The following is a 10897-nucleotide window of genomic DNA, read 5'->3' as shown; positions in this document are numbered from 1 at the left end:
TCAATTTGGTTTTTTTATTTCAATTTTTGTCTCAATTTATTCTTAATTTTTGTAAAAATTAGCAATTTTGTCCCTCTCCAAATTGAAATCAAATTAAATTTCTATATAAATGTACACAAATATTTTCATCAAAATTGATATTTCAAGTAAATATTTTTAACCAAATTAAGTTCATTTAATTAATATTTTACATTGAACTTTACTTAAAATTGTTTTAAAGTTGTTAATAGAAAATAATGTTAATAGAAAAAAATTCATAAATTAACTAGTTCATGTAACAATAAAAAACATATAAATTTAAAATTTGAAAATAATTTTAAGTAAAGTTGAATGTGAAACACAATTTTAAATAAACTTAGCTATGTTAAAAATATATAATAAAAATATCAATTTGAATAAAAATATCAAATTTAATAAAAATATTTGTATAACATTTATATAAAATTAATTTTTGTTTTAATTTGGAGAGGAACGAAATTGAATTATTTTTACAAAAATAGGGATTAAATTGAGACAAAAATTAGAATACAGGACCAAATTGAGACTAAGGAAATGACACCTGACATAATACTGACACGTGCCATTGTCACTGCCACATCACTCTATCACTGCCACGTGGCATGACGACAACTTGACACATGGCAAAATTTTTATTTAAAAAAAAAATCAAAAATCAAAAATCAAATTAAATTAAAAAAAAAATTGAGGAACTGACACGTGGCACCCCATTTAACGCTGTCTAGCCAGACTTAACAGAAAGGGCAAACTTGAGACGTTTTAACAAAAAAAGGGACCAATTTGAGACTTTTAAAAATTTGGGTACCATTTTGAGATTTTGATTCCAAAATACAAAGGCATAATTAAACCTTTTTTTAAAGACTAAGACTAAAGAATAATTTGTCATAATCTAATATAAAATCGAGAAATAAATACTAAAATAAAAATTCATGATAATTAAGCTACAATTAAAAATCGATTATGAAAAAAATGTAGTACAATATATTTTTTTTTCTATATTCTTAAAAATGAATATACAAAAAGCTTGTTAGATAAAAAATAATTTTAACTATTAAACTAATATTTCACTATCAAGTAATCAAGAAGAGAAGAGAATATACAAGGGATAAATAAGAGTAGAGACAACAATTATTTTTCTCTTTAAAAATACAAAAAAAAACTTAAAAGATGAGAACAATATGTGTGAAACTCAGAAAATAAATAAAAAATATCTTAATAATTTTTTTATGCTTTATTATATTTGATTTCAAATTTTATTATCGATTAATATTAAATATTATGATTTATAAATCAAATAAAAAAGATTTAATTTAATTTTCTTTGATTTTTATACACTACACATAATTTAAAAAAGTTTAAATACTATACATAATTTAAAAAGTTTCAAAATTTTTAATTGCATAAATTATAAAAAAAATCAAATTTTTTTAGCATACATAATTTAAAAAACTTTAAAAATTTTAAATACATAAATTAAAAAAAATCAAATTTTTTGGAGAATCATGCCTCTCCTACCCCTATTATAGTCCGCCATTGGTTGGATGGGAATATCTAGTAAATATTACAATAATGGAAATAGTTGGTAAATTTTATTTTAGTTCAAAACTAAAAAAGAAAGTTGAAAACATATTTTTCGTTGAAAATTGTAAAATTTGAATATAAAGATACATTATAGGTAAAATTAAAGGTTTAATTTACTTGTACACGAACCTCTGGGGTTGCTTGCAGGGACCATATGGCTAGGATGCTAATCAAAGATGGTTTAAGTGTCGATAACTCTGGTGTGTTCGATTATGTTTCTTTTTTAAATGTTTGTGCATGTTGTTTATACGTTTTCTCCTGGGACTTTTGGCTGAGATTCTTTGAAGTTTAAATCTTATTTTCTTTAAAAATAAAAACTATCATAGTGAAAGAAGAGCACAAATCAGCATGGGATAAAAGAAAAAAATTAGATAGGAAAAAGTTGAGTTGTACTTTGGCACTAAAGGTTTGAGCCTGACCTTATTAGAGAGCCCAAGTAAGCACCTGTTGTTTCCAGGACTCTCACTCAGCCTACTCATTCTTATTCTGTTTTTTTCTCTAAAACAGTTTACATCCCTTCTCTATCTTCTAAAGCAGAAGTTGTGCTAGGGCAACTGTGAAACATCCCTGGAAGCTAGTAGAAAGTTAAACACCTGAACCTCATGTTTTCCCTCCTCCCTTTTCTGTATGATAGTGTTGGTTTAGATTTGGGGTCGTCCTTATAACCTTCCTTTCGTGTACCCTTGTATCTATTTCAGCTTCTTAAGCTGCGGTCATACTATGGTGAGCTCCTATTAGGGCTCTCTTCCATTGTGGTTCTTTTTTCCAAGTAAGGGAAGCTAGGGTTTCATGCTTTTAAGTCATGTATGTTTTTGGTATGTTTTATGCTCTTGATGCTTGCATGATGCTGTTGATGTGTGAAAATATTTGTTTATGTTTCTGGCTGTTTGTTCGATGTTGCATGTCTGAGCAAGGAGAGGAAATCTGTTGTTTTCACCCAAGCGGGTGACCCTCGCCTAGGCGAGAATAGCTGAAACTCGTCCCTGGTTTCTGCTTAAGTTGTTGCTCAAGCAACAAGCCTTTGTTTTGAGCGATGGGTCATCTCACTCAGGCGAGAGGGTTTCGCTTAAGCGAGAACGCGTAAAAACCTGTAGTGTTCACTATTCGAGCTCTCGCTCAGGCGAGAATGCCTAGGTTAAGCGAGAGGCTTATATCGCTTAGGCGAACGCTTCTAGCTTGAGCGAGACTGGTGCAGGGACGTGCTCCCACGCTGTTCTCTCCCATGTTTTGATTGTTTGGTTACATGATTGAGCAATCTACCTTAAATGCATGAAGTATGATGTCATGAATGGTTTATAAGATTGAATGAGGCTGAGACTTTGCTGTACTATGTATGGAATGAATCATGGATTGATTGATTGGTTGAACATTGACTTGAAATTATAATGCTTAAGATAAAATTGTGGTTCTGGTGTTAGAAACAAGAATGTGGTGTGAGATAGATGTAATTCCATGAGATTCTTGGTGAGATTCCATGGTTGGTGGCGTTGTAGCGTATATAATTAGATAAGGATTTAAGTAAGGATTGCATCCCGAAACTCTAAAGAATCAGTTAGTCTCACGTAGAGCAGACTGATTCAAGGGGTGAGAGTAGCGGAAGACCCTAGTTTTTGACAGGATAATGACCCTAGATGTTGAAGGCTAACCTTGTGCGTGGTAGGGTGAAACCCATTGACAATGGCTTTGCAGAGCAGTAGAGGCCACCACAAGTGCAAACATCTAGTGAATCCATCCGATCTTATTATATGTGTTCGGACAATTGAGTTATGGAGTCCTCCTGTTTGATTGCTATCACATATTTTAATGCCTACTGTTTTGCCTATTTGAAGTTTGTATAATATTATTGGCTCAATGTTATGTTAAAAAATCAAATTTTATCTCTAGCTTACCCTTTTGCTTGTGTTTGTTTTCTTGTGTGGTGTTCCTTTTTGTGATGATCACAAAATCCTTAGTGTGAGTAGATGTGGAGATTCCTGAGAATCGTTCGGATGGTAGTGATGTTGCTGCCTTCTTTTAGGCATGGTAACTGATGCTCTTTTGAACAACTTTTGTCATATCGTTTTATTTTGCAACTCTTTGCTCCGTGAGCACTCTCAAGTTAAGTTGTTTCATGTCTAAGTTAAGCTTATGACCAATGTTTTGTGCCTTACTATTATTCATTCTTCCTTGCAGTATATTATGGATAAGTTTAGAAAATTAATTCTTATATACTTTCTGGTAATGATCTATTTTATACTATAAAGATGCGACGTTTTATTTATTAGAATTATTCTATTAATTTGGGACATTACATTTCAACTTTCAAATTTACCATTTATTCAATCTTTTAATAATATATGTTATGAGGAATGCATCAGGAAAAATAACCTGTAATCTTGTATAAGTTAATTAAACTAATTTCATAAGTTAACTCTTAAACATAAAATTATATTAAACTAGTATAATTTTCTTTGAAAGTTATAAAAGTGGACAATTTTTTAAAATATTATTGAATATTGACAAATTAAAATACATTAACATGACTTTATTATAATAAAGTCTAGCTAGAATAACACAACTTTAATGTAGAATATTTTTAAATAATACGGTATCAATGTGGCACACTTTAAAATTAGTGCATTTTAAGTTGGAATTTTGCTAAGGTAACACAATTTTAACTCAATTTTAATAAAATTTGTGTCAATATCAATTTAAACTTAATACTTTTAACTAAATTCGTGTCATTTTAATGGGATTTCAACTATAAAAATGTTTTAAATTAAAATCATGACATCTTTACTCGATTTCTTATGTTGTGCTACTTTATATATATATATATATATATATATATATATATATATATATATATATATATATATATATATATATATATATATATATAAAGTATGTATTAATAATTACATAACTATGTATTAATAATTACAATTTATTTTTTAAAACATATTTTATATAAGATGACAATATATTTATAATACAATTATTGATTTTAAATATTTATTATAAAATATAATATAAAATAAATTTCACCTTTTTATTAACATTTATATATTAAATTACAAAATTAAAATGAATGATATTCATCCATTTATTGTAGTCTCACACATTAATTAGTTACCGTTTTTTTCTTTTACTTATCCTAGTAGCAATGCAAATTTTATTTTAAATTGCTTTTCTTTTACACATATATCTTTAGTTTCTCGTGATATTTCATGAGAAATTGATCAACTTGTTGTCGTGAAATAATTTTCCTTTATGTGGTTTTGAAATTTTAATAGACTAGAATAGTTTCGTTTACAATTTATATAATTTAAGAGAAATTTCTATATATATAAAAAAAATAGATAAACGGTGTAATAATCAATCTGTTTGTATGTGTAGATATATCTCTTAACAAGTTCTTCTATTACTATAAAATAATTTAATCTATTTGAAATAAATCTAAATAAACTAAAAGTTATATTGAATTAAAACTAAAACATTAAAATAATATAGAAATAAAATTTTTAAGTATGTCAGAATAAATGTAGTTTGTATATATTTATCTGATTATATTAGATATTTTTGTGATAATATCTATTATTTTAAATATAAATTCAAAATAAAATAATTTAACAAATGCATTAAATAAGAAGGTTTTGGTAGAGTTATTTAGAAAAGAAAATGATGACGAGTTACAGTACTTAATAGAGTTTTTGGTAGAATTATTAAAATAAATTTAATAATTTGATATTAAATTTATTAGGATAATACTTTTAAACTTAATATCATATTTAAAATATTATTTATTTTAAAATTTTAGATTTTATCTTTATAAAAATATTTTAATAATTTTATGACTTTTAAACAGAGTATAATATTAATGATATTTAATTAAGAAAGATTAATTATTAATTAATTTAATCTCTTTTATATAAAATAGTAAATGTGTGGAAAGAAAAAGAAAAAACAATAATAGTTTCCTATGGAAAGGGATGGAAGAACCGTAAAGAGTTATTAAAGTTGTGGAGACACGTCTGCTATGAGAATCGACCGCGTGTTTTGTCTTACAATAAATAGTTATTGGGAAAGTTCGAGAAGTCAATTAGAGGTCCTGTCGAGAAAATACCTTCCCCAGTTACGCAATGCAATTTTTGAATAAATACTCGATATGCGTGTAAAAATCCTCGATACGCAAAGTGCACATCAAATAGATGTGTTGAGCGGTTGCATGCGATTGTAATCGATGTATGAATTCTGAGCATAACAAACCTTATTTCAAGAATAGTATAAAAAATATAAATTATGGCATTGAGAATATCATCTTGCACATTACATTTTACTTTTGGACCTCTACTATTATCACTACGTATACACTAAATAGATAAATGTAAAGAAACATAGGTTTTATAACCTGCTATGTAGATTCCATGCTAAAGTCTCACATCTTAAGTTATAGCAAACTCTCTCTGTAGGTCTAACATTTATGTATTTCTTATTTAACTAATACATTCTTGGATCTGTTAGTTTACTTTTATATTTATATCAAAAATTTAAATAAGTTTTTAGGATTAAAAATTTATATTAAAATAAATAAATAATAAAATTTAAGTAATAAATGTTAATTAATAATTTCAGATTCTAAACTTATACATTATACATGGTGAAGGTTTAATAAAATTATAACGTGACTTTATAAAAGTTCTTGCAGGATGTCTTTTGTTTACCTCATCAAACATTATATCATTGTCCAGTAGTAATAAACTAAAATAAATATGTTTCACCCTTAATATATATTATATTTTTATTATTTATTATAATTTATTTTTTATGTTATATGATATTATGTTCCAAAAGAGAAAATGTGCATTAACAGATATATTTTCTGTTTAAAAAATGAACACTATTTCAGGTTACTTGTTCGTTACAAAAAGTTGATGTCCAAGTGAATTCAGTGTAACATGAGAAGATAGCTTGACTTTAATAATTTTAAGCAAAAAATAATAAATAATTTGTTAACTCTACAATTTTTTATGAAATATATTATAATATAATAATATTATAAAATGTTGTTATATACAATTAAAAAAATTGTTAATGTATGGTTGCTCAATTTTTAAAAATAACTTTATTTTCTATTTTACACTAATTTAATCAATCACATGATATACTACCTTATTTCTCAAACTGTAATTTTCTTAATAGAATAACTACATAGTTCTGAACCCGGTTTTGTTCAACAAAGTGGTGAGCAAGACATGCACGTTTTCCTCTATTTTTTCATGTGTAACACATTATAGTGTAACAATATATTATATAAAAGAGAAAAAAGAAAAAAACATTTATATAATATTATATAAGAGAGGAGAAAAAAATAAGAAAAATTAAAAAAATCACTCTGCATATATTGTACACCAAGCCGCACCTAATGCTAAGTCATCTTTATCATAAAGCATTTTTTTTTTTTTTTATATTTGATCTTTTTGTTTTGTCTCTGTTTTGAGAAGGAGCGAATACGAGAAGAAAAGCGGAGAGTGATTCCCCATAATTTGGTGGAGGGATGAGGGAAGGGATGATAGTAATTGTGTAGTGACTACAATTTTTTGTGAAATTGCTGAATAGGTTGAATAACAAATGATGTATGAATCTGGTCGTCGGAGGAGGGTGGCGATGGTAAAGCAGCCTTGAGCTCATTGTACCTGGCAATGTCAAAACTGTGAAGTTTGATTAGGCGCTTCTGCTGGCTGCTGAAACGGCTTTGGTAGAAGCCTTCAAAGCAAGGCTCTTTGGAGGTTCTGAGGAAGAATGTGTAACCAGCCATGAAGTACATGGAAGTAACATAGAAGCATATTGGTTCCATCACATCCCAAGTTAGTTCCCAAAATGTGAGTCTCATGAACCCTAATGTTTGTGCCAATAGGAATCCCAATCCAGCCCACAGTTCACGTCGAACCAAAGTCTTAGCTCTCTCGTCAATTGCTTCTTTAATTTTCTCCATTCCTTCCAATTCTTTTCTTGCTGACTCGTTCATCTTCTCTCCTGCTGGTATAGGAAGGATAGTCTGAATGGTTTTTGCTACCTGTAACAAATTTTACTGAGTTTGGATATTTCATTTCTTTTTAATATTACACTACTTCAATGGGATCAAATACATATTTCATTCAATAACATCACAATTTAAATGATAAAAGTAAAAAAGTAAATAAAATAGTCAAAAGTAGTAACTGGGTAGAAAACAGGTTTTGACCCAAAATAATGCTATAAAAATAGGTCTAGAAGGACTACTGAGAGGAGTCACACCATTTAAGAATGTGAACCTGACAATATTCAATTGATTTGTAGTGTTTCAAGAGAGAACTTAACTACAAATTAAAATGGCATATTCCTTGTCTCCTAAAGAATTAGGATTATATATTCGTTACCAAGGTGCTTTAAAGTTTAATGTTTAATATTCAATCATAAAACATTTCTATTCTTATCCTATATTTTTGTTTTCATAAGAATATTACATGTTGATTAATAATATCTTAAAAAATAAATTTCAGCTTGAATTGTCATTAAATTGAATCTGACTTGTACCAAACTATTAGGCTCAAATTTAGGATGTATAGTCTTAATTATCCAAAGCGTTAATACAATGAAAAAAAATAATAATAAAAGTTTCAAAGTTATGTTTTACCTGTCAAAAACATGATTATCTAATAACATTTAATATAAATTTTATTTATGATTTTAAAGTATCACCTTCTATATTATCTTACTATTTTACTGATGAGAAAGTTTGATATTGTCAACATCTCAGATTTCCATAAAATACTGCCTACCCACTTGCCTTGCCTGGGAAAACAAGTCCTTTTGCATAATCACCCTCCATTTATTAACATAAAAGACAAAGAATAACCCAAAGCATATTCTAACACAAAGCATATGCTTAACACCCTAATACATACTATTTCTATTCTAAAATTAATTTTTATGTTATAGTAATATTTTCTTGATGCATAATTCATTTTGTAAACATCCCAATTCCTAACAACTATGAAAATAGGTGCCCCACCACTTGCACCGCGAATAAAGGGCCCATTTCCCATAAATGCACCGACCCTAAATGTCAATATATAATACTCAAAAGCATGATGCAGAGTTTTTTCATCCCACAGTAAGATTGTTTGTTATATAAAATCTTATCTCCTTACGGTACAAATTTATTAAAAAAATATTTTATAATATAAAGTTAACAATTAAATCAAAGGGTTTTAACCACACTTTCAAAATAATTGTACAATACTTTCAAAACATTTTTTTTTCAAATTTAAACTAAGGCTAATAACATGAAACACATCTCAGTACCAAACATCACAATGTTTAAAAGAAATTATAATAGTATCTATCTTTTCATATAAAAGAAATTATAATAGTATCTATCTTTTCATATAAAAGACTAATTTATAATTATCATTTTTAGGAGACATATAAAAAATAATTATAGAACCTACTACCAAATATTAGCAATTATTGCAATTTTGTGCTGCCCTGCAATTATTATTGTATTTTAATTCCTACAATTATTTTATATATATATATATATATTTTTTTTTTTTTCGAAGAGACAAATTTTTAATTACTTAAATAATGAAATTATTGCACTCTGCACAATAACCTGTCAGTCTGTCACTGTCATCTCTTCCAAAAAATAGTGAACTTCATAAAAATAAAAAATAGATCTTAATAGATCATGCCGAATTTATGAACCGGCCATCTACAAAATTGATTGGAAAACAATTTAAACTATAACTAAGGCAACCTAATGTATAAATTTAATAATAATGGAAATTGTATCTTTATAAATCCTAATACTAATAAAAAAATTTAGTAAAATTGATTTTTGTTGATGAGTTTCAAAAAGTTGTTTCCCAAAACATCTATTCCATGGGATTGCATCCCGATAAATAAATAGGTAAATCCCCCTTTCAGTCACGGTGCTACATTGGTTATGCATTTGAGAATCTTCAAATCATAGTTTGGATACAGATTATAATAATTTGCATCCAAATCATAAATTTAGAATTTTTCAAATAGAAAACCAAAAGCCCTGTCCTCTGTATCAGTAAGAAAAAATGAAAAATTCTCCCAAAAGATGAGGAAGAAGGGTATGAAAGCAGAAGGGCTTTTCGCGGGTCCGTTAAAAAGCCCCCAAATTTACCATCTCAAAGGTAGAATCCTTTACACGTTTGATTACAACAAACTTTCAATTTCCTGTGGAAAAACACAAATCACCACAAAACCTTATCAGTCCTCGGTCGTTTTCAACACAAACTCTCCCTAACATTGAATAAAAAAAAAAAAAAAACTATACGCGGATAGATAGAAAGCCAGAAACCTATCTGGGATCTTAATTTCATAATCTCCACCACCACTCTCTCTGTGTCAGCCCACACATCAAAACACAACCCAACAGAGCAAAACAAACAAACAAAAATAGATTAAAGCATAAATTAAAATAAAAAGAAGGAGAAGAAATTAACCTGTTCAGGTCGGAGGAAAACGACATCGCCTAGGATGATAACAGAGGCTGAATCGTCCAGCATCTGCGCCATGTTCCTCGCTTGCTCCGGATCGGAGCAACCCTCCGTGCACATTCGCATGAACTCCGAGTAGCTTATGCAACTCTCCGGGATTTTCCGTAACTTGGATTTCACTGTTTCTATTTGCACGGCTCTGAGCACCTTCTTCACATCTTTGGCCTCCACTTCCCGTTTCTCCGGTGGAGTGAGTCCGTCCAACCGGATCCGGCTCCGTGCAATGTCCATCTCCCGGAGGCGGTGGAGGATGGAATCGGAAGCCGGCTGTTGAAGCTCCGACGAGAAGACGGGTCTCTTGTGGAGAAAGCGGCGGAAGATCCCGCTATCTCCGGGATCCGGAGCAATGTCAGGTTTGGCCGGATTGGGAGAACGAACGGCGGCGGAGGAAATGCGGTAATTGGAGATTTTGGTGATGTTGAGGAGGCGCTGTGCTAGGGTTTTCTTAAACGCCATGATGGAATAGAGAGAAAAAAGGAATGGTGTGGTTTAGATGGGTTGAAGTGAAAGAGGTGTTGGGGGAGTTTATTTATAGGTGCCCTATAAGAGCGGAAGTGCTCGATTTATCAGATTTTGCGAACGAATTATGGGATGTTGTAAATGACTAATTGAGATAACGTTGATGAGAAATTTCGCGAGAAAATGGACGCGATATTTTGAATTGAAAATGAAAATGAAGATGAGTGGTGTACACGTGTTTGGATGAGGTGTGAAGACTAGGTCGATTGCGATTATGAGCCGTG

The 10897-nt window shown here is 29.3% G+C and overlaps 1 protein-coding gene across 1 annotated transcript; it reads right to left on the bottom strand.

Moving 5' to 3' along the window:
• Nucleotides 1-6906: 6906 nt before the first annotated feature.
• On the bottom strand, nucleotides 6907-10681 carry LOC114177545 (calcium uniporter protein 3, mitochondrial-like). The gene is made up of 2 exons (XM_028062930.2): nucleotides 10101-10681; nucleotides 6907-7654 (listed from the first exon to the last, which is right to left on the bottom strand). The coding sequence occupies exons 1-2, from the start codon at nucleotides 10608-10610 to the stop codon at nucleotides 7169-7171; spliced, it is 996 nt and encodes a 331-aa protein (XP_027918731.1). The 5' UTR covers nucleotides 10611-10681; the 3' UTR covers nucleotides 6907-7168.
• Nucleotides 10682-10897: the final 216 nt, after the last annotated feature.

The sequence above is a fragment of the Vigna unguiculata genome, chromosome 3, assembly GCF_037176805.1.
Source record: "Vigna unguiculata cultivar grain cowpea cultivar isolate G323 ecotype 2 chromosome 3, ASM3717680v1, whole genome shotgun sequence".
Classification (NCBI taxonomy): Eukaryota; Viridiplantae; Streptophyta; class Magnoliopsida; order Fabales; family Fabaceae; genus Vigna; species Vigna unguiculata.
This window is presented reverse-complemented; position numbering and strand designations above follow the sequence as displayed.

Bases quoted from the DNA above. Each gene is read 5' to 3' on its own strand.
- LOC114177545 (XM_028062930.2), bottom strand. From the start codon at position 10,610: ATGGCGTTTAAGAAAACCCTAGCACAGCGCCTCCTCAACATCACCAAA. The intron at 7,655-10,100 runs GTTAATTTCTTC...AATTTGTTACAG, and splicing joins TTTTCCTCCGACCTGAACAG to GTAGCAAAAACCATTCAGAC.